General features: G+C 41.9%; 1 protein-coding gene across 1 annotated transcript; it reads left to right on the top strand.

Annotated features, from left to right (window-relative positions):
* The first annotated feature begins 423 nt into the window (after positions 1 to 423).
* On the top strand, positions 424 to 25,201 carry ipmkb (inositol polyphosphate multikinase b). Its single transcript, XM_079372543.1, has 6 exons — positions 424 to 1,936; positions 10,572 to 10,657; positions 11,553 to 11,649; positions 12,412 to 12,584; positions 16,989 to 17,070; positions 17,613 to 25,201. The coding sequence occupies exons 1-6, from the start codon at positions 1,708 to 1,710 to the stop codon at positions 18,428 to 18,430; spliced, it is 1,485 nt and encodes a 494-aa protein (XP_079228669.1). The 5' UTR covers positions 424 to 1,707; the 3' UTR covers positions 18,431 to 25,201.

Raw genomic sequence — 25,201 nt, 5'->3', positions numbered from 1 at the left:
ACAGTTGTTTGAGGGTTTCATGGAGTGCCTGTTGGCTTATTACTCAGGTTGTTCATGAATACTGGAGCGAGAGTGACTGATTAGAACCAGCCAGGGGGTCCCAAACACTTCAGCTTGTGACCCCCGAAAGAAAAGTGCCAGAGACTGAGGACCCCCAAAGTCCCTTTAGGTGGTTAAGGCATATAATGTGCACAGCCAAGCACATGCACTTGATAGGCCTTTCCACACACACACAGAAGAATTCAAAAGTGTAAAAACTGAAGAACTTCCATAGACTTTTGTATTTCCACTGAGTGGAAACACAACACCTAATAAACAGACACAGGTGTGTTAATGTTTATGTGTATATAACAGAAGACACAGTTGCTGTCATCTACAAATTTACATTTGTTTTACACGTTTCAATTTCATTTTACTTAATGACATGGTTACATTTTAAATTAAACTCTTTTTTGTCTATTTTTACAATAATTTGTTGTGTTGCAGAAGACACCTTGCGACCCCACCTCTGTGAACCACCACTGAACTAGGAAACAACTCTGTCGTAAAGGAATCAAGGTTATTTTTACGACACTATATGGCTAGTGTCGCAAACGTGTGGGAGGCTTTGGGCGCTGTTCGTTACGTAGAAGCAGCAGCCGCCTACACTGACCTGGATATTACTGCTGAAGAGGACCAGACCGACCTCTTTAAATATCATGGATTATGGGACCATAATACATCGTGTATGTGCATGTTTACGACAGCTTGAAGAAGGCAATGGTAGGACAAACGTGAGGTCCCTCTGCCCTGCTGACGAGAGGAAGGGACTTACTTGGGAACGCATTGGACAATATCGATAAGTAAAAAAAATCAAAACCTGGACCGTATAGCATAATTCTGCAGTTTCAAGGATTTTTTGGGGGGTCTCGGTTGACACAGTCTGCGTCTGTAGCTGCTCACGTCACCCGGGTCTCAGATCCGAGGAGGTCTTCATCATTACTCGCAGACTACAGTGCTGCTTACTTCTCTGAAGTGAGGAAGAAGTAGAGCTGCGTCAGGCTGACTCAACCGCGCGACACATAAAACAGGAAGTCAGGTGACGTCGCCTTCAAAACAAGGCACTTAATACATCGATTTGACTTTTAATAATGGAAGCTGGTGTTAATTAAATGCGCAACACCTGGAAAAAAACAACGTTGGCCCTTTTTTATTAACGCCCTGAGTCACTGTCTACTTTATAACCGAAGAACTGTTAAGTAAATACGTCTCTATTGGTTTTATTGTGGAGGTTAAGAGCGGAAGTCGTGCTCTGGTCAGCCCGCATTTGACACATGTTGGGAGAGGGATGTGGCCAGGGTGTATTTATGCTGCTGTTCAAGATATGAAAATCATTGAATTAGCGCTGCTCCGGGAGCCCTGCTTCACCACAGGACACGGCGGGGGGGAACACTGTGTTTCTGTCCGTCAGTGCAGTCGTTGTCGGCGGTCGGAAACGGAGAGCACGACCGAGGCTGCTGCTGCTGCTGCTGTGCTGGTTTCATCTGGACTGGACCATTTCCATGAAGGCTTCTCAACCTCACGCCAAAACAACTCACGTGCCGGGCTATACTCTCTGCTTAGTTACGTAATTAAAGTATGTGAAACTATACCGTCACATTGTTGACTTTTTATTTTTATTTTTATTTTTTTTGTACAAAGACTTGAGTTCTTTTTAATTTAATACAAATGTCAACAACTCAGCGTCAAGTGATGATGGAGCCCTCTCTAGCACTCGGCAGACTGGAGCTGACCCCCAGTTCAGCTGCGGTCGGGGTCAGCTTGACCCCGCGGCTGTCCAGTGGCCCCCTAGCGAAAGAGAAATGCGGTCAGGGCCAACAAGGACAGACTCACCTGAACGGCTGCGTCCCGCTGTCACATCAGGTTGCGGGTCACAAGTATGGAGTGGATAAAGTGGGTAAGTACACGCTTCTTATTTCTTTACTTTTTATATAATAAAAATGAATATATATGAATAAACACAACATTTAACAAGCAGATGAATACAACCTTTATACGTTTGGAGCAAGACGGCTGGAGTCAGTTAATAGGCAAGGACAGGAATCCAAACAGACCACACTTTAAAGTTTCTTTTGAAATTTGGACGCAATTGCATCACTTGCAACTTTCTCAAACATTTAAAAGTAACCCCTTCAACTTGTGCCAGAAAACATGAATCCCATCATTTTAATTCTGATAAAAACATTGCACTTGATCTATTGGTTATTGCCCACAGACTCAGTGACGTTGTATGAATTGTCTGTGTCTTTAAAATGAACCTTCCAAGCAGTTTCCTAACGTTCCTTCCTTCTTATCACCCCAACCTTTCCTCACACTGCTTGTCTGACACCCATGGGGATTTTTTGAAAAAGATAGTGGGGATGATCAGTAATAATGAAAGCAAAAGCTAAACTGAGTCTATATTGGGGGTTTCACAATGTCATGATTTTATCGGCCTATGAATAAAAAGGGGATGGTGTATAGACATGCCTGGACGGTCATTCATAGGCACCCACGTTTTTGTTTTTTTCCCCCAAATGATCAATCTTACAAAAAAGATCTTAGCCTCTTAATCTTGCATGTTTGCTCTAAACAATTAGATATTTTGTTGCTTAATAGAAGTTTGGCGTGTTGACTCTTTTTGATGACAAATGTTCATTGTTTTTTTTGTGTCCACGAGCTTTCTGCTCCACTGTCTCTCTCTATAGTCTTCATGCATATAGGACACCATGGCTTTATCAAAGCATTCATTGTGTGTTATCAGGTGAGGTGTTGACCTGATTTGATTGTGCATGATACAGTCAGTAGCTGGTGTAGGTTGCAGTCGGTCATCTTGATGAGCCTATAATGTACAAACCCATCTTAATGTTGTCATGATTCAGCCAGGACAAACCCATTTGAGCTGTTTCTTGTTGGTTGTGCTAGGCTTATATAGGCAAAATGAAAAATAGTCATGATAGTTTTTCTATATTGATCAATCAAAATATCTAACTTTTTGACAATTTAAAGAGTAAAAAGCTTGACTAGGATTTATTAAGGCTGATTTTGTGAAAGTTGATGTGATGAAAACGAAAGCGCTGAACACCAAAAGTCTCATGTTACTCACAGTCTATTAGTGTGTTCAGGTTTGAGGCCACCGAGTGTATAAAACATAGTCTCAGTCACGTCACCTATAAACATCTCTGAAGTTTTCTTTTAAAGCTCAGTGATGGCGGAGGATTGGAAATGCTGCCTCAAACTAACTTTCAGTCCATAGTAAGGCCCGGTGTCCACCTGGCGTTTGTCTGAGAAGAAAAGCGCAACACCTCCATCCTGTCTCCATGACAACAGTTTGTTCACAACGACCGCTGTATGAACAACACGACTCCGTTACTTCTTACTGCACGTTTTCTTGAGATTGTTTGTTCCCTCTACTATGAGCATCAGTCAGAATACTCTTGCCCTGCTACTTTGTCTGGTTGACGAGCTTCATCATGACGGCTCCGTTCAGACACGGAGCGAGGAGGATGTGGGTTCAACACAATCCGTATAGGAGACAACAACACGGGGAATGTCACTACTTTGTCCAGGAGTTTCTCCGAGATGAAGCTGGGTTCCAGTCATATTTCAGGCTTTCTGGGGAACAATTTAGCTATCATGTTAGCAGGAACAGCTATATACACTATTTATACTGACAACAGCTCACAGGACGCCAAAAGTAAAACGCTCACCAGCAACATCAAGTGTCCGTCGAATCTGCTCCTACAAACAGAACTGTCTGTCCTTGTTATGGTCATTTTTATCTGACATGTCGGACAGTTCAGGATAATCTGAAACGGCCAACTTCTCCTCCATTGTTTTTGGTTGCCAACATCACGATTACCGGCCCATCCAACCTTGTAATTGGTTGGTTGATGTCGGCTGCTAACCTGCTCGTCAGGTTTTAATGTTTTATTCTCTCAGCAAGAGGAGGTGATTGTGCTGTCGATTTAAATGCTGCATCATGTTGGTTGTGACGTTTGTGTAGTTCCCCGTCTTCCTGCAATATTTGCACTCAGTTTTTGTCTCGTCTGTGGAAGGAATCTGTGTTCTGTTAGAGGTGTTTCAAAGTCAGGTGTGATCCAAAGCATACTGATGACAGGCCTGTGTGATGAATGAGAGTTTGTCTGTATTTTCTTAATTCATCTGCTAATCATAAAACATTGAAGTCACATGATGTCTGAGATACTGTAACCACACATCCATGCAAGATCTCGCAGACCATGTGACTGCACGGCTTTTACACCACAACACGTCAGACCGTCTGAATCAGATATAACTGCTGTTCTAATTTTGCAACAAACGCCATCCAAAAAACATATCATATTAAGTGCTTATTCACACTTCATTTATTCTTTTTTGGATTTTGTCATTTGGTCTGTAAAATGTCACTATATGGGAAAAATGTTAAGTGATACCAAGAATGACATCCTAAATGTTTCCCTTTGACCACAACCAAATATATATTTGTTTTATCGTCATAAAGGTAATGTTACATTTTGAGTAGCTGGAGTCGGAGAACTGACTTTTTTTTTTTTTTTTTTTTTTATGAATACGTTAAAGATTTTGTCAGTATAGCTTTTTCTCAGAAAGTAAAAAAAAAAAATAGACCTGGAGAACTGGTGACTGTCTGCAGAGACTCTGTCCTCTGCCTGGATTTTCATTTGTTCTGGGGGACAAGGGACATTTCTGGGTGGAGAGCTGGTTTGTTTCCTCCAGCCAATGACAGAGCACAGGTGAGTCTCGGAGTAAAATCCATTTCAGCCATTGGACGCAATTCCAACTGGCGTAAACTGGCTCAGCAGCAAAGAAGAGAAATCATACTGTTAGTGAAGCAGAACACGGATAAAGCTTGTTCCAAAACGTGGGTGAACCTTGTGTTGGCTCTTACCAGCGGACGTGGAGTGGGCCCTATTTCTGTTGGAGAGGCAGATGAGATTCACTGGTGCTTAGCTTGTGCTAGCTAGCGCGATCCCAAGACACGACAAAAGCAAGGGGCTTCGGGGTCGATGATACCGGGGGGGAGGGGCCTAGATTGAATGTTGTTTACAAACTGCTATTGACTACCTGTAAAAAGAAAAAAGCATGGTCACAACATTTAAAAATAAAAATCACTTTTGTTGATTTTGCAGATTACTAAGAGGATTTTCCAGTAGTGACACATAATGACTACAGTCTCTATCTCCTGCAGTGTGATTGAGAACCACTCCCCTCCTTTTTATAGATCCTGTTTTTGCATCTCGTATTACTTTAATTGTTCTTTAAGCCCTTTGCTAAATCAAGGTGGATTAAAGAGGACATCAGGTTTGATTATGTGTTGATGAACAAACATTTATCATTACAAACGGAGAGCTGGGCTGCTCAACTCAAAATGATTAAAAGGCAAACGGTGCCAACCCAAAGTAAACGTGCTAAGCATGACAATAGGTTTGTAACTTTAAATGAGACATATTATTCACAGCAGCTGAAGGAAACTGACACGGTCCATCAGCACTTCAGAAATTTAAGATAAAAAAACTGAAAGATAGTCATGGGCTGAATGATTTTGTATTTTTATTTTAACCGCTGTTACTTCAACACTGTATTGCACAATGATGCCATCTTTATGCTTACACTGTTGTCACTCAGTAGCAATTACTTAACTTGGGGTAGTGTTGGTACGAGCACTAAACACTGAGCGGGAAGCAAAGGTAAAAAATGCCTCCTTTTTTTAAATAAAGTGATGAGTTAAATGATCACCAGAAGCTCTTTGACGTTTTTTCAAGCAAACGTGCTGAACATAAGACAAAGAAAGAGGCATTTACTGAAGCAGTGCTACATTTTGACGTCATAATGACCTTATCTCAGTCCCTCCTTGGGCTTGGTAGTGAACAATCATTAACGTCAGCGACATAAGATCAAGCCAACAAGAAGAGGACTGTGGTATTGACACAGTATTCAGACTCTATGGCAGTGGTAGAACAAGCTCAGGAATCCTGTTTAGCTTGTACTGCTGCCGTGCTGACTGAGAATGATCCTGCTCACTCCTCCTCCCCCGGCCCTCGGGCTGCTCCTGCCTCCTGCTCTATAGGTCTTTGTTTACATGTATAGTAGTGATGTGTGGGATATGAGCAGCTCAAACTGTCAAGGGTAGTCAGAGAAAGCCCCCCTGCTGAAGGCCAAGTAGACGTGTGATTGTAAAAATGAATCTTTTTTTATTATTATTTTTAAAGTGTTTGGCCCAGCATTTTTTTTCCCAGTATAACTTATTTCACATTATTGATAAGTTGAGTTTGTAGCTAGTTGTGAAACAGACTTAAACTAATGGGGATGCCTTTGTATCAAAGTAAATGAGATGAGAAAAGAGCGAAGCCACTATTCACACAAAATGTCAATGATCAGTGATGCATCTCAATGTTTAAAGGTGTTAAACGTGTTATGCAAAAATTGCTTTGCCTTCTGAGTCTGCCCTCTCACCGTAAACATCAACAGGTGCAAGAAGCCCAAGGCACCCCAGCCCTTCTAAAGGTGCATAGTCAAACTCAGCTCATTTACATATTTAAAGCTACAGACACAGAAACAGCCGGTTCTGAGCAGGGCTGAAATAGAGAGGTTTATAGGCATGATCAAATACAGGATCAGAGTGGATTTAGAACAAGTCATGTTTTTGGGACCTTATGAAACTTATTCAGACTTGTTGAAAAGGAGGAGAATATGTGACCTTTAAAGACAGCAGGATGACTGTTTTGTTAGAAAAGCATCAAAAGTACTGGACAATATCAGCAAACTCATAACACTCATGACTTTTTTACAGGGGTCATCGAGGTCAACACAGACGCACAGTTCCTCACAAGACCTTTAAGGATAACTCGCTGGCACAGAATGAGGCTGCTTATACTGTGGCATACAACACATATTTTACATAAAGTTTTTTTTTACACCAACAAATGTCCTCATAAAACACTTCAATGATTGCCTTTAAGCAACAATGTGTCACTTGTTCAACTTAGAATAGTTTCAAAGGTCGATTTATTAGCACAGTAACCTTCAGCAGGGAGAATAACGTCTCGTCTCTCCACAGTCTAGTCTGATCACCTGGTCATCTCACGGGAAGAGCCTGCAGCTTTACGGCACTAGATCACACGCGTTAGCCCGTCTCTGTACCGTTTGACACAATGGCAGAGCCTGAGAGGAAGAGCGCGGTGACTGTCGAAGCTAAGAAGGGTGACCAAGCAAGAAGCAGAGGGTCCCCCCCGAGCAGATATTATTCATGACGGATTGCGACGTATCTTAGGCTATATCGATGCGTCATCGCTGTCTCATTTTTTACAAGCATTTACAACTTTACAGATTTATTGTAACAGTGGCTACGTCAGCTTCTTTTATGCCGTGTACCTGTGAGGGGAACATTTGCATGTTTCCATACAAACTGTTAAGTTGACCTGCATTCATTTCACCATCAAGTGTCTCATCACGTCAGCTGACCGAGTGTGGTTGTGTGTGTTACACAAGTGACACACTTGTACCGCCGGGCAGCCTGAGTAAGTAGCACAGATAGCTGTCTGACTGTATAGCAGCATGATTGAGCGCCTAGGATGTTTAATGATTCACTTCATGTGTCATCGCTTGAGTTTCTGTTGGTAACTCACTGATCATTAACTGTTTGAATCCACACTCAGGCTCGCAGCGGCGCCCTTGGAGATTCACACAACTCACATGTCCTGGTTTACACTCGGCACTGTAGTAGCGTTCATTTCAGAAACGAAGCTGTTCATGGCCAGCTCAGTAACAAACAGCAGACAGATATATTTAGAGACTACCTGCTGAACACAGCCTCTCGCAAAATACAAAACTGAAAGTCTATCAGGTGTTGACTGAAAACATCACGATTGACTATGAACCTTGTGGAAACAAACACTGCCCCATATTAGTAATAGAGATTAGTTAAAATATCAATAAAGCAATGTATGGTCGCCCTGGCTTGTAATACAATTAGGCTATCTATCATATCACTAGTGTCAAATATGGAAATTTCAATGGACAAAAGGACTCTGAATGTGTCTGTGCTCTGCTCGGTGCTGCCGATGACATACAGTACATGAGGATAATGTTAGCAGAAGTTATTTGGCTGACAGTGAGGTAAATAAAGAAGTTTTAGACGCCCCTCGGTTTGCCAGGCAAACAGCAAACCGAGGGGCGTTGCAGCGATCAAGGCGACCAAAACGAACTGGCTCAGATTCAACAGATTTGTGAACCTGATTTAAGAAGCATCAGCATTTTTTTTTGAAAAAGTTCCACGAGCACAAATGTGTTAAAACTAGAAAAAATAATGGAGATTGTTTTGAAAAACGCAGACCGATGACTGAAGAGGAAAGACGAGACCTGCTGTTTTTGTAAAGGATCTTGAGATGGTTTTTTTAATTAGAGCTCCACAGATGCAGATTGATTAGTTTAATGATTGACAGATGAAACATTTTCAGATGTTGCTCTGCTGATATAATTTTTTCGAGCGCCAGAGTCCAACCAGCTTATCATTTGCCAGGTAAACGTGGCGTACCTGTTTTCAGAAACAGTAAGTAAACCCTTTTTTTAAGAACAAATATTACCCAGAAATCAGTGTGGTTGTTTGAGAAATGGTGTTCACCCATTTCATTCCAGCAGAGCGGGCTCCAGCGCCACGTCTGCAGCACATGTAGCCACTTAAAAAGTTAGCAAACGGGGGTCAGGAGGAGAACAGTTGTGAACTCCTGTGTTCTTCTGCATCAGTGCATCAACACCTACAATCATGTATAACCTACAGCACACTTTTTGAAGCTATAAAATGTACTTTAAGAGCCTCCTTATCAATAATCACGGATGTTTTTACCTTCTCTAATTAATATTGTGTGTGTGTGTGTTTCTACATCTGTGTGTTCTTAGAGGAATCTAGACTAATCCTCTCCATCTGTACTCCGCCGTGGTCAGCATGCGATGATGTAACAGGACACTTCTCTTTCGCTCGCTGCATCTCTTTCTGTTCACACTGGAGAAGAGGATAGATGGATGGCACACCCACGGGGCAACATTGTGGGGCAATGCAAATCTCATACGAGATATAAACTCAAAGTAAAAAAAAGAAAAAAAAGAATGGGCTGTAACTGCACTGCATTTCTTCAATGAAATGCAGTAGGGTGGTCGTAGTAGAGACGCAGCGATGGGAAAATCAGGGCCAATGCCTCTGTCGATGTTTGAAATAACAATAAATGTGTCCAAGTAAACGTCTTCTCTGAATCAGTAGTGAGGTGCACGAGATGACAGCGTTACATTTGGCACAACAGATAAACATGTCTTCATGATGGGCCGTTGCTTATTCCCCTGCGTTGCTTCCTGAATTTCTCATTTGTCTTCCTCCTCCACCTCCAATCTCCTTTTCTTTTTTTTTTATCTCCCTCCTCTTCATCCTCCTTTTTCTTTCCTTAAAAAAAGCCCGGTCTCTCTCTTCAGTGCAGCGGCTTTATTTGTCAGTACTCTTTCCCAGCAGTCTGTGCTTGACTCCTACGTAGCTTCCGGTAAAGCTCTGCTGAGGCATGCAGCTAATCAATATGTTCAGTTAATAACAACACCAACCACTAAAAAAGAGTGAGATATACATGCATATGAATAAATGTTGACTTCAGCCGGCTGATATTAGCATCCAGTGACATCAGTATCAGCTAACTTTTGTTACAGCTATGCACAGATACAGATTTATTGAGCGGTCAAATAGAATTTGGTCTGAGTTAAGTTTAACTACACTAGCATTTATCTCTCTGTGCTATATGGATTATATATAAATTCTAATATTTTCACCTGGATGAAGTGCAGATTAGTTTATGACCGTCTCATCTGCAATAGAAAGATCTTCCTACATTTCTGCTTCTGCTGATTGTGATTTCATCTTTAAGTATTTTAATATCTCGTCAACTTAGAGGTGATTTTATTTTATTTTTTTAAGTTATGCTCTTATGCCCTGCTTTTATTTGACTTTCTTTAAACGTGATTATTAGGGGTGCATCGATGCATCAGATCAACATCACTGTTGTCCAATATCGGCCCTGTTGACAGACATCGGCACATGGGCAAATAATGTGGCATGAGTTCAGTACACTTACTACTGACTCAGAGAGGGGCTTTTTAATCAGACTGAGGACGTCACCAGTTGATCAAGCTGAGTTGTTTTCATTGTCAAACATGAGCAAAAATGTCGGCATTGAGGGAGTCGAGCACTAAAAGAAGTCTCCTTATTAACTTACATCTCTGTTGATGAACCAATGAAGCTGCACGCCACGTTCACAGGCGAAGGCTGAAGATTAGTGTCAGTGACACTTCTCATTGATCTTAACTTGTATATCACTACTCGGTGTTATTATTCATTATTAGACATAAACCTCTGTGTTGGGGGCGGTGGACGTTGGGAGACATCAACATGTTGCTCATCAAGCCTCAAAGGCTTTGAGTAATCTGTGGTACTGTTTGCTACCTGAATCCTTCCTGTGCTTGACTCTTAACCGTGTGTTGTTTTTTCTTCTTTTTCGCAGGTATTTTGCAGCATCCGGACGGAACGGTCCTGAAGCAGCTGCAGCCTCCGCCCAGAGGTCCCAGAGAGATGCAGTTTTACAGCATGGTAAGTTTCCTTTCTACTCATGAAACGGAGGTCATTTGAACAGGAACACAAACAAGTCTCTGTCATAATATAAACGTGAGTTATATGAGGCGAAGTCAGATAAAAGTAATGATGGTTGTGTAATGCTATGTGAAATAGATCCCAACATTAGGACAAGGCTTTACATCACTATACTGTAATCAATCATCACTATACTGTAATGAATCAGGGTTACATATGTCGTCTTTGATAGTGGTTGCCATAGAGACCGTCTTAAACAGCATTCTGATTTCATGGATGAAGAAAAGTGTATCCTTAAAACAAGACATCAGACACTTCATATGGCATGCTGCTCTGTGGTCACGTGTTGATTTGGAGCTTAGCAGCTCCGTCAGCCTCAGCAACTCTCGTACACACAGGAATGAGTCATGACAGCACGTCAGCCCGTCTCTGATCACACCGAACTCTCTCTCACACACACACGTCTCACACACACACACACACACGTCTCACACAGGGCTGTATGTGTAGTTCCAGCTAGGGCTGAATGATTATGATCGGATAAGAGACATAAATTTGCGACTGAGTGACTGACCACAAAAAAAAAGATTTTTGGAAGTTATGAATCAATTTGAAATCTCTTCAGATAAGAATCTTTTTTTTAAATTTTCCATATTTTACCAACTCTACCACCATTGCTCCTTGATAATGATGATGATATATATTTTTTACCGCCTTTACAGAGAAAATGTTGTTTTTCTTTTTGAGTGGTGACTGATTGGTTTAAATTGATGTTCTAAAGATGTGGGGATGATTTAATGTTTTGCTGGCTAATCATGGTTGGAGTATTTGTTGGAGGTCAAAGGTTGGGTAAGTGGATGATGAGGGCTATGGATCTGGTTTGTGCCTTTCTCAGGTGTACTCGGAGGACTGCTGTGATCCATGCCTTCTGGAGCTCCAGAACCATCTGCCAAAGTACTACGGCACCTGGTCTTCGCCAGACAGCCCCAACGGTGAGAGACGCAACACACTTCTAGTCAAAGTAGAACACATCCATCCTTTATCTGTTTCACTTTTTTCCCATTCGGGGAACTGGACTGTTCGCCAGCCAATCACAGGGCAGACATTTAGAGACAGCCACACTCACATTTAAGAGTCACCAACCAGTAAATACATGTCATTGGACTGTGGGAGGAATCCGGAGAACCCGAAAAAGACCCACACATGCAAACTCCACACAGACAGGTCCGTCTGTCCCTGTCCGATAAGGATTCGAACCAGGGACTTCCTCGCTGTGAGACAACCACTTTTTGTAAAGCACCTGAGAGAGGAGAAAAGAAAGCTAACTTAACTCGAGCCTTGAATCAAAATGAAGTGTGTGGCGGTCGGTGGAGCTGGGCTGACGTCATCATGCTCGTTTAAGAGGGGAAAAGACCTCCATGACCTCCTGGAGCGAGAAGTGCACCAGCTACAAAACGCCTCGTGGGGCTTCTGTTTAAGCAGACACAGAAAGAGAGCACATTCAGACACAACCAGCACAGCCTATGTGGAGCCATAATTACTAACAAGGTTAACTGTTCAAGAGAGAGAGTGAGGAAATGATATGCAGGACAGGAGCCAAAGGTCAAACCTGGGCTGCCTGCTTGTAGTTCCACAGCCTCACGACGCCACCAACGCCGCTCTGTATCGGGGGTTTTTAAAAAAGAAATCCAACATCAGTGTCGTCTGAATGAGCTGGTAACCTCTCTTCTCTCGTGTCTGTGTCACCGCCTCAGACTTGTACCTGAAGCTGGAGGATGTGACGCGGCGCTTTGTCAAACCGTGCATCATGGACGTGAAGTTGGGCCAGCGGAGCTACGATCCGTTCGCTTCGCAGGAGAAACGTGAACAGCAGATCAGGAAGTACCCACTGATGGAGGAGATCGGCTTCCTGGTCCTGGGCATGAGGGTGAGTTTGTGGAAGATTATCTGTCTCAGACCTCGGAGTGGGCTTTAGATCATTGTCTTTATGATGCTGTTTTTCTTTGATGGGGCGGGCAGACGTTCAGCCTGGGAAACGTCTGATTGGTCTTTTAGAACCATAACGTCTCTTACTGAATGTTTAACTCAAACAGGCTTTTGATTTAAGGCTCTTAAAGCGTAGCTGCTGAACTGCCAGGCACAGGCTCAGGCCTGCTGTGATGAGGACTATAGTCTCTGTACATGGGACACGTAACATATGGAACTGCTCAGCTTTCAGACCCCCATTTAAAACCTTTTATTTAGAGCTAGGAACAAAAAAAAACAACAACAAAAAAAAAATCTTATATTCCAGGAATGATTTGCTGGATGTCCTACTGGAGATTACTCAAGTATTTCTGATTCTGATAAAGTGGATTAAGGAAATAAAAATGTCTAGAATAAGATGAGCATGTTCTGTTTTAAAAGAAAAACAACAACACATTTTAAAGATTCACCTTTTTCCTTTAGATTTCAACTTTATTTTAAACTTAATTCATTGTTTTCCACATGTCTGGTCTGTTACTTAAAATAATTAAGTGGTTCAGTAATTCAGCTCTGTGTTTGAATCACTACACAACCATTTTCTGTCTAAAAGGTTGACTGGTTGATTGATTAAACAACTTGAACAGCTTTTGACTGACATTTTCAACCAATCAGAAAATAGCAACACCCTGGTGACTCTACATCCTGTAGCCCTCCAAAAGAACACACGCTGCCATTCCAAGTCTTAAAGCCCCTCACGTGACTTGAGAGTATTACAGTCGTCTCACAGATTTTCAGCCTCAACGGCACTTTCTAAAGCAGCATGATTGAGCACAGCGGCGGTGAGTCATCCTACGGCCCACTGATGGAAATCCTCCATCGAGCTTGAATACCTCAGAACTAAATCTGAGAGAAACCCTCCAGCTTTTTTTTGCTTCAATCCTCGTATTAGTGTTCACAATATGTACTGTAGCTGTGACAAGCTGTAGGTGTTTAACTCCTTGGTCTGGCGAGCTAACATAAGCTGCAGCTGGGTCTCTGCTGTCTGCAGCGTCGGGCTCCCTGACAGCTCGTTTGAAGCGTTCTGTTGTTTAGCTCATTCTCGTGAGGGAAGTTTTTCCTTCTCGCACAAAGACGACCACTCACCGCTTTATTGTTGCCGTTTAACTCGAGCAGCGAAAAACAAAACAATATTCAAGGTCACCTGCCTGTGTTTGTCTACAGCATGTGACGTTCTTTCTCCCAGGATGCTACTGGGCTGCCGTTAGTGTGACCTCGCCCATTTGTTGTTGGCTGTTTCAAATAAAGTAACGAGTAACGAATGCTTTTAAATGTCACTAACTGTTACACTGTTATTAAATTAAAAGTAACTAATTTGTTACACGTTACTAAAAATAGCAGGGGAGTAAAATTAACGCATTAGTGTTTGAATACCACGGTAACAAAAACAGAGGTCCTCGACACCAGCTGTTTAATCTGCAGCCAAAAGTCCCACATACTTTCTAAAAGTCACAGAAACACTGGCAACATTGACTGAACAGTTTCTAATGTTTAGTGCCTTTTTAGAAAGCGTGCAGGAGTTTCACCGCAGCTTTTATTGCTCACCAACGCACATCTCACTCATTCTAATAACAGAGCATGTATCGCCGCAAAGCACGAGGGATGGACAAGTATTGACCAACGTGACATAAGACCAAAGCATCTGAGACGGCTCAGTGTGTGACCCGTGTGATCTGTGATGTGTATTCAGGTTATTGATTCAGCTCAGTTCATCCTTTGGCACACAGACGGACACAAAGCGTCCATGTCCTCTCGTGTGCAGTAAGTAGCTGCTGTTTATCTGAAGGAGTTTGTTGACTCTCTGGAGACTCCTCTCCCTGACCGCAGGCTGTGGAGGAGTAAACAAGCATCATGTCAGCGCCTCATTAGTTTGTTTCTACAGGAAGGAAACGGAAGGAGCTCTGCCTCAAACATGGAAATGTTTTATCACTTTGATCAGTTTCCATTGCAGGCCACTCTCAGCATCATCTTCAGTAATTGTGCTGGTGGAAGTTTCCTGTCTGCAAACAGAAGACACCCAGATAAAGACCAGCTTTCTGATTCAGATCTGGGTTTTCAGGAAGTCCGAGTTGTTTTTATGAAGTACAAATTGAAAGTCTATTTTCAAGGACAGAAATTGACTTTTTTTTTTGTAACATAACTAAGTGTAGCATCTACTGAAGAACCTGACACATCGAGGGATCGTGATCCATCAGTCCTATTTGGACCAGTCGCTGTCCTTGTTATTGCGGTGTGTCCAGCTCCATCGCTACCCTGTCTGCTTTTTCTGGCGTTGGTTGGCGCCCGCACGGTTGGTAAGCCTCTGATTGGCTGCTTGGAGGTTTTATTTATCTCCGGCTCTCAACACAAGTTCAGGAAAGCCCCCCGCACGCGCACACACACACACCACACATGGGGAAAAAAATACAGCCGAAATGAATGTCTCTTTTATCTTCTTTTTTTTTAATTTTACAGCCGAAATGAATTTCTACAGTTTGGTACAAAAAAACCATACTGGGTCTGATTAGTAAATGTCACCACAAGCACACACGGTACGGGGTGATTTCTAAATAACTCATCTGTTTTCTTTCTATGAACAGTATGAGTTATCCATACAGTAGTGAGGTGTGTCTCTGACATGATTGACAGGTGGTTTGTTTGACTTAGACCCACCTCAGCTCCAGCGCTCAGCCTGTCGTGAGGTTGTCTGAAAGTTAGGTGGAGACAGGATTTCCAGCATGAGCGGCTGCTGCTGAGGAACTTCCTAAACCCCCTTCAGTGACAGACAGGTGACATCACTCAGGCATTGTTATTTACAGTTTACGTTAGTTTAACCTGTTAGTTATAAAAAGCATATAAAGGGTATGAAGTGGGCAAAATGAAGAAATACTAAAGTGTGCATCTTCGCTGTAACTCACAGTCCTCCTGTGCAACATGTCCCTCCTGAATCCAGAATCAATCCAAAGAGGAGTTCTTCATCCCGATGGATTGTCACCATTTAACCTGAGGGGAGCTAGCATGCACAAATCACAGAGCTGCATCTAAAAGGTCACATCTACCCAATGTATTGTGAATGGTCATATTGTGAAACCATGAACTTGTCATACATTGCACAGCCCTCCACAGCAGCTTATCTCTACATGGAGGGCTCTTATGACACAGTAAGACTATGATGGTTTGAGGCCTGGTGGCATTTGTCTAACCCACCCTCGGTACAGACGACTGTCAGCAGCTTAGCGTCTGTGTGTGTCTACACCCTTTGCAAACAAGTCGTAAATGTACCTTACACTTCTGGACATATGCTTGTGTGATTGCTATGGAAACGGGCGGAGGTAAATTTACAGAAGATAAAAGTCACGTTTGGTTTGTGTTAAAGTTCTATGGACGTTAAATATCCACATCTTTCAGGTCTCGCTCTATAGAAACTAAGCAAACATGTTCTCACTGACTCTTTGACAGGAACAATATTCCTGACGTCGAGCTGCATGGATGCTATGATGAAATCCACTTTTTCAATGTGTGGAGTATGAGGGTGCGATCACACAAGGCAACGCTGTACCGAGCTTAAAGCACGATTCCCCCCGCTGCTTCAGGACTAACGGGGCCTGAGCACGGTTACCACTTATACATAACGTTGTAAAACATTTAACATTCTTTTCATATTCATCATGATCTTTGAACTCTTCCCATTTACGTTGGACTCTAAAGTAGATTTAAAGATGTGAATAAAAAACAGAGACAAAGATGAGTGTTTAAAGCAGTTAGTAAGAGTTAAAGGAAACCAATAATTGTTCAGTGTCCCATCAGTCCACTGTTAAAAACAATCAGGAGTACTTTGGGTTCTTTAGTAACAAGTACAGAACATATCTGGCCCTGAGCGAGGAACACATCTGCCCTAATCTCATCTGTTTGTTTAGATACAGAGGAAACTAATTAGTGTGCATGACCGTCCTGATGGAGGAGAGATAGCTGACACTCACACCCTGTACTTAAAACAAATACTCAGACCCGGACTTTGTTCTGGTCATCCAGCTGACTCTTAATGAACTTCACTCTGTCAGATCTGCTGCACTGTGTTGGTATCACTCTGCGGCTCAACATGCAGGAGACTCTCAGACCCACTTTAACATTAAATGGAGACAGAGGTAGGTGCAGCGTTGGGCCACTAGATGGAGTCAATGCATCAACAAGAAAGAACAAAACGGGTTTCTTTTTCATTTGCAGTCAGTTTACAACAAATGGATCCTAAACTCTTAAGACTCCTCAGTAAAACAAGTATAAAGTTTATTTCAAGAGACAGCACCTTAACGTGAGTGTTTTTGTTTTTCAGGTGTACAAGGTGTGCAGTGACACGTTTGACTCGTACGACCAGCACTACGGGAGGGGACTTTTAAAGGACACCATTAACAATGGTATGTTTGTGTTCGTGTTTCAATCAGAAATATTATCATAATGTGAACTGTACAGGTTTTAGTGTTTAATTTTATTTTCATGTATAAACATGTACATGAACATGTAATGAGTATTTGTGTCTGAACAGAAGAACTGAACACAGACTCTTTAACATAAAACTAAATTCCTGTATTCTATCTTATGGCCAGCAGGGGGCAGCAACACTGCTTGCAAAAAGAAGTTGGATTGTGTGATGCTTCTAACCCAAATCCGACTTTATTTGTTCCCTGATCAGAATGATAATGCTTCATGTTAAGTTAGAGCGCACAACATTACCGCTAGGCTGTCCGGCGCGGCTTCATGCTAACACCTCAATCGTAATACACCGATAGAAACACTTGATCCTCATTGCTGTGCTGAATGCTTTTAATGTGGTTGAGAAAATATAAACGTAGCTAACGTTGTCTTCTTACACGTTGTCTTTGGTGTCAGCGTTTGCATGCCCAGAGATGAGCACCCAATGAAACAGAAAGGCTCATTCCTATTCTCTCCTCTCCTGCAGGCCTGGCTAAATTTTTCCATAATGGTGTCAACCTGAGGAGGGATGCAGTGTCAGCTAGCATCCGCAGAGTGCAGCGGATCCTCCGCTGGTTCGAGTCCCAGCAGCAGCTCACCTTTTACGCCAGCTCCCTTCTCTTCGTCTATGAGGGTCTCCCTTCCTCTCGCTCCCCATGCTCCCTTCCCTCTCCTCTCAGCACCCCTTCCATCAGCCCACCTGCAGAGAAAAGCAACAAGCTGGCGTCAGCGGCCGACAGCGGTGTGGTCGTTATGGGGACAGCGAGACAGGAAGGAGCAGGCCAAGAAGAGGAAGTAACAGAGTACAACAACAACAACATTCAGGTGTCTTTGCCCTGGGAGTACCGCCTGGCTACCATTTACGCCAACCACACGAAAGGGGGTCACCATCACTGTGCTAAGGGTCATCTCCATGGCAACAGCGGAGCAAGTGACACCATGGAGACAACAGTGGGCTCGGACTCCGGAGACAAAACTTCCACACTGTGTGAAGAAGACAACTCGGCGTGGAAATGGACAGGCGAGCCGCAGCAGGCACCAAACGGAAACGGAAACAAATCACAACTGGAAGGGAAGGACGAGGGCGGAGAGAAGGAGGACAGTAGCAGGAGGAAAACAGGCGAGGAGATCCTGAAAGGAGAAGGAGGTGACACAACAGAGGGGAGCGGAGGAGAGGCGGAGGTGGAGGTCAGGATGATCGACTTTGCCCACGTCTTCCCGAGCGAGAGCCCCGATCACGGATACATCTATGGCCTCAAAAACCTGCTGACGGTGCTGGAGCAGATCCTCTGTGACTCCGCTTAGAACTCCCCCCCCTCCCTCTCTTCACCTGCTCCCCCTCCCCCCAATCAAACCCCACTTCTGTCTTTTCAAGAAACTTTTGGAGAGGAGAGGGAAGAATCAAAGAAGTGAATATTAAACTCGAACCATCATCGTCATCATCTCACCTGGTTTGATGGTCAGTCAGTCGTGTGTTTGTGTGTGTGAGTGTGTGTTTGCGTGTGTGTCGACACAGTAGAAACTGACTGCTTTGTTTTTACCTGTGATCAGCAGAGCTACATGATGCACTAATCGATTCATGAAGGCATTTGGACCCTCGGCTTAAACACAACCTCTTCAGCTGGATGATTTACAGAAGCTCAGACAAAGTCAACAAATTACTTTCGGACAACGTCAAATGCAATTGAAGAAAATAGTGTCCGAAAAAAGCTGCGAGGTTTCTGCTTAAATTCGACACCAATTTAAGTATTTTAAACTCCTTTTTCTATTTTGTGCACTTTGTCTCTAAAGAGTAACAGCCTCCATTTTTAAAGCAGCTACAGCCTCTACTACCTAAAACTATATTCTTATGTTTGGTGTAACACGAAAAAAAATTCCAATATTTTTCAGTTGAAGCAATCCTCAGCATCTAAGTGGATCTTGATGATCTTGCTTTCCTGGATTTAGTTAAAATTTAAACTAAAAAAGACAGATTCAAAGAGAGTTAAACGGAGTTAAAAAAAAAAAAAAAGAATAAAAAAACTCTGTCATCGTCTCCATGGAAACCAATGAAGCCATCATTGAAGAGTTCAGTCAGTTTTTTTCACTCCTGGATCTCTCTGCACATATTTTCTGTAAATGTTTGAGCTTCGAGTACAAAACAAGAAACAGTGAAAATGTTGTGTTTAAGTCCGGTTTCAATCTTGTTTTTTTTGTTGTTTTTTTTAAAGTTTAAACCACTGTCTACAGGTATCTAACTCAGGTAACTTTACTGTAAGAAAACATTACTACTTATTATCCTCTCAGCAGGTCGGTCGTCCTGCTGCGTTGGTTGTTCAGCTATAAGCGATCGTTTTTAATTTCGTCTTAATCTGTGCGTTTGATCTCATCGTCGACCTTATCTCATAAATGTTGAGTGTTGAATCCTGACCATGACCTTACATGTCGTGTTATGTTTTAACCATGGCTCTTTTAAACTAGTGTACATGTTGAGCTGCCAAATCTCTCCTCCTGTTGGAAGCTTGTGCTCTGTGTGCTGTGTTTGGTGCCCCCCCCCCCCCAGGATTACATTGGTGATGTCAAACCTTGTACTTCCATTATACCTTTAAATCGGAGGCTACATCGCTCATAATTGGGGGCCATTGCTTTGACAATAATTAGGTGTTAGGATATGATTTAAACTTATAATTATAATGTAATTAATTGATTATTAGCTCGGCCGAAATATGAAAATCAACAGTTTCCCTGTCAAATTCTTTATTTTACTTTAAATGACAGAAGTGACATGTTATACTGTGATAGGCTAACTCGTGTTAGCATGACATGAACTAATATGACCGAACTTTGTAAAGGGTGTAAAGATTGTAAAGACATGTTTGCTGCTTTAACGGGAGTCGACTGACGGACTCACCTGAGAGTGATAGAATGCTAAAGTGAGTAAGACAGCAACTGAATGGTTTCTTAATTCTTTTAGATTTTTTTTTTTTTTTAAACTTGGAGCAGATAATCAGGCGCTTGCTCTTAAAGGAAGAGACATCCGTTATCTATTTTCAAGTGGTAACAACTGCTTAATGTTGCTTCTTTTTGTTTAGTAAGTGTAGGGTCGACTAATACACGTTTGAGGCTGACGCACAGACTGATGCTGAAGATTTCCAGTTTGCTTTTAAAAAAATGTAAAAACTGCCCTAAACCCAAAGATTTTTAATAGAAACCATCAACTCAACAATAAGAAGTGGATGTAGTCTGAGGTCTGAGAAGAGAAAGTCAATGAAGTGCCTTTTGTTGGCCAGCAGAGGGAGACACAAACACTAATATGTTTCTTTCTGTTAGAAAATAAGCCTCCTCCTCCCTTATTTTATTACCTCAGTATTGTTTTTTAATGATAGTCTCAAATCTTCTTGAATCAAAACAAGGGGTCTTCATTACAGAAGAATGAGCAGACGAGCATCAATATGATTAACTTGAAATTCCTTTTCCTGTGATGAAGACCTTAAGGACCCACCATCATCTCGAGCCAGATTTCCTGATATTTATCAATGCATCAGATTTAATTCATGAAAGTTTGTGCAGTTTGGACATCAGATGGTACAAACTGGGACAGAACAAATGAATGGAACAAAACACACGTATTTGAACAGCGCTTTTGGGTCCAGACGCGTCGGTTGAGAACCCTCATGTTAAGTTCTGTTGATTGACTTGACTGCTACCCCAGATATTTAAAATAAATCTGGATCCGATTTAGGAGAACTGAAAGTTCTCCAGAACTGAGAACTGAAAACCCTCTGAGGAGTCAGATGCTACTATTTTCACTATCAACACTTTGTTAACTTCCTGTTTATTGAAAAAAGAAGTTACTTTGAATTTAGAATGCACCTTGTTGTCAAGCTCGCGCCTTCTTAACGCTTCCTTAGCACTTTCATCTCGTCGTCTAACTTCGGTTACTGCTGGCTAAAAAAATAACCAAGATGGCGACTGTAAAAACAAGCCAAACTGGAAGCTTCAGTCAAACCAATGGGTGAACTCATGGTTGCTACGTCCACTTCTTATACACAGACAATGGTTAAAATCAGCGATAAACATTTAGCTGTGAAGAATTAAAGGTTTCCTTGCATTTGTGCCCGTTTCATTCTATCCAGACCAAAAAGATGTCGACGAAAAAAGACGTAAATGTATAAAATGAATGAAACATCGACTAAAGACCCGGACAGCTTCACTGACTGGTTTTTCTTATTGGATTCATTTAAAGTCAAATAATGGATTTAATGTCTTTCGAGATATTGGAGTCAAAGAAGTAGCTTTAGTGATATATAACGCCGATACATAATAGCGACTAACATTCATAGCAGACAGCGTGTCAGGGTTTAGGACATAACCGCTGTCCTCGCGTCAGTCTGATCTGCAGTCAGCCTAAATGTTAGTCCGGCCCTACATTCAGCAGCTGAAGTGCTTCGTCTCACATATCAGAGATGATTCGACAGACTTTTCCAGGATTTGTAACTCAGCCCTCAAGCGTTATCTTCAGATCATCGGTTGTTTTCGTGTATCCTGCTAAAGTGCTAAGCTGTTGCTTTGAACGCCACTCATCACGTCTCTCTACACTAACACTGGAGCTGCTCCAGTTGGCCACTTTGATTCTAACCGATAATATGCACAGGCCTCTTCAGTGTATGTAGCTTGTAAGATATTCTGAATATAATGAACAATAAGTGATCTTTTGTAAATTAACCTCGATTAGATGTTCTATGATTTGTACGAAAACCAAAAGAGACGATGAACTATAAGAATATCATATTTTTCTCTAACGTTGCTTTATATAAACGTGAATATTTGTTTGAATTAATCGATATGAAAAGGTTTACAGGAATTAGAGGACAGACTCTTTTGTTTTTTTCTTTTTGAAATCACTGCCTTACGTTCTGTGGATGTCTCTGCATCATCTTTGTGTTTTTTAAAAAAAGTTGATTTATGATCATTCCGGCAGCTTCATGAATCTCCTCTCGGGGTTTTTAAGCCTGTTGTTTTTTGTTGTTTTTTCTCTCAGCTAACTTACAGAATACCATATCATGCATTACCGTGTACAGGGCATTGGTTTGATGACTGGCCGGCTCATGAGGATGCAACTCGTCTCTTTAAACTGCTTTGATCAGTCTGTGTTACTGAGGCGTTTGATTTCAGGGAAGGTGGGCCCATTGACACCCACAGCTCGCTGTGCTGGACATGAGGCAGAGCGACACATCGGAGTGGATTCAAGTCCACGCCAGAATTCTTTTTCGACAGTATAAACCAATATAACGTCAAATGAAAGCACTTCTAAATCCCCTTGTGAATCACATTTTCTACAGCTTTTATATCAACACACATCAGAATGTAAAAAAAAAACTGCTTTTCATAGGTACAAGTTAGAGAGGCTTCAGAGAAAGCCAAAGGAAAAAGTGTGGTAACCACTGTAATATGGGGTTAAACCAGTCCGAGCTCTTTCTGCTCCGAATTTGGTAATTCAGACCTCGTTGATTAAAGCTAATGCAACAACAGTGTTCCAGCCTTCAAATATTCTCAAATTATAATTTCACTTCAAAGGCAAGCAAAACAAGGTTTGTCCAAAAATGTGGACGTAGCACGTTGCAGAGCGCTCCACTGCCCACCTCCTCTGCCATCACAACGTCTCAGCACAATGTCTGGATGCACCTTGTACTCGTACTGGAAACCAACCTGAGGCGGTCACACTTAGGGTTCTGTCATTTTACTGGACACGCTGCGTCCCGTCAGGAAGGAGCACACTGAGCATGTGCAGTCCAGCTGTTCTCAGCAGATGTTCAACTGTGCTTCTGACCTTTTCACTGCTGATGGTTATGATGCAAAAATGTCCGATTGACAGTTACTCTTTGTTGCCTCTGTGGCTCTATGTTGCTTTTGATATATGCTCCATACTCATTTGTTTACATTGCAGTTGCTCTCTTTATGACCAAGAGGTTTAAGTCAGAACAAGATTTATTTTCTGTCACTCTTAACATGTTTTAAGGTTCAAATGTTGTTTTGATTTGTCCCTTTTTATCTCATTAATAAATGTATTTTTTCCCATGTGATTTCAAAACGGTTTCACTCATCCTGCAAAACCAGAGAGGGGGGCGGGGCGTGGCGTGGCGTGGCGTGGCGTGTTTTCGGCCACAGATGGATGTACTGAACATTACTGCAGGCCCTTTCAAAGCATTACAAGAGCATTCAGAAACATGTCCTAATGTCTTCTATTTAATCAAGTCTTTTCTTTGCAGGGTCACATTAGGTCCGATTATTGCAGCCCATTAATAATAACTTTATTTATATAGCACTTTTTAAGTCCAGATCTTCACAAAGGGACAGACAAAAGCAAAAGGCAGAATGTGAATAAACATCAGACTTAATTGTTGCTAGTTAAAATAAGTTTAGACTTCATGTTTTTCTAACACTGTGTCTCTAATCTGTTTGTCACTTTTTTAGAAAATGTGCTCAAACCGGCCGTTTGGAGATTTTTTACTTTATGACATCACAAAGGGCATGAACCCCTCCACCAGGTGGGAGACACTCCAACAGCTCGGGGTTTGTTCTGCTCTGAGTCTGCTTTTTCAAAATAAACAAGACGTGGAGCAGAAAAGCCTGAACAAATCCAAGCCTGAACAAATCCAAGCCCTTTAAGAGAGGGCCGTGTTCAGACACGACTCATTTGCATTTAAAGCTACAGACACAGAAACAGCCTGTTCTGAGCAGGGCTAAAATAGAGAGGTTTATAGGCATGATCAAATACAGGATCAGAGTGGATTTAGAACATGAAACTTCACAGACATGTTTTTGGGTTATTCTTACACGTTGATTCTCCAACAAAGAAGCCACGTTTGTATGTGAGGAGACTTCCAGAAACAAATCATCTATTCAAAACATCTGATTTGGATTCTTCATAGCACATCAAAATCGTTTGACAGTTTTGACATATACATTTTGAAACCCCATGGGATGCTTTGAAAACGTGGACAGCAGTAATGTGAGTACATCGTCTGAGATGTCAGTTTGAGCTTTTCAGCTGAATTTATGTCAAATTGAGGGTGAAAAGTTCAAATCCTTAAGTGTTCATAAGAAGTGGACAAAGCCTCTTTAATTAAATAAGCCAATGATGAAGTGCCTTAAACCTGCATAATCTTTGATGGCCAGCAGGGGAAAAGGTGGTGATAGAACAACCATATATGTAGTTTATTTCTGACCACATTAAGAAAAAAGAAGGCATGCTTGTTGGTTTAATTGCAGACTCTAAATTGCCCATAGCTGTTTGTCTGTCTCTAAATGTCAGCCCTGTGTTTGACTTACAACCTGTCTAGGGTCCAGCTTCCCAGCGACCCAGAACTGGAAAAGTGGTATAGATATGGATGTATGGATGTAGAATTAGGGTCAACTAGAAAAGTAGCCATGTGTGTCTACCTGTCTCGTCAAATTACTATTAAAGTTATATTTAGTCTACATCCACTTCTTATGTCCAGTCTCTGGTTCAAACAAGATCACACACTGAATCAAAACACTGCATCTGTCTTTATAGTAACTTAAGCTTCATTCAAAAATAATTATTTTTGGGGTTTTTTTACCAAAAATTATATTTTTATAGTTCACAAAAAAAGCCCCCTCTCTGATTGGCTGTGATATATCCTCCCTTATGGTTAATCCACCTCTGTGTCTTTAATGTGATGCCTGAGGGAAACGGTCGGTACAGCTGACTGGAAAAGCTGAACGGTGTGTCGTTGATGTGAGAAAAAAAAAAGAAAGGATTGAGAGTGACCCGGTATAGTTCAGCTTCTTCTCCATGTCGTCTGTGGATTCCCTTTGTGACACGTGGAGTTTGAAGAGGAACTGAGCCCTAGCTGTGACAGAATCTGAACTCTGAATACTTCTCATAGTGGATATTGAGGCGTGTGTCATTTTTGATATGCTGGATTTAACATGTCTTATAAATGAGCCTAAAACAGAACAGGAAGTATCATCAGTGTACATAAGGAGAGGAACTAAAACTGTTGAAGTCCCTCCACAACTATAAACCTGATACTCATTATTTTTTCAATAATAAAAATATTAATCAATCTG

The sequence above is a fragment of the Symphodus melops genome (genome assembly GCF_947650265.1).
Source record: "Symphodus melops genome assembly, chromosome: 21".
Taxonomy (NCBI): Eukaryota; Metazoa; Chordata; class Actinopteri; order Labriformes; family Labridae; genus Symphodus; species Symphodus melops.
Note: the sequence above shows the minus strand (reverse complement) of the source record. Positions and strands in the feature narration are given on the sequence as shown.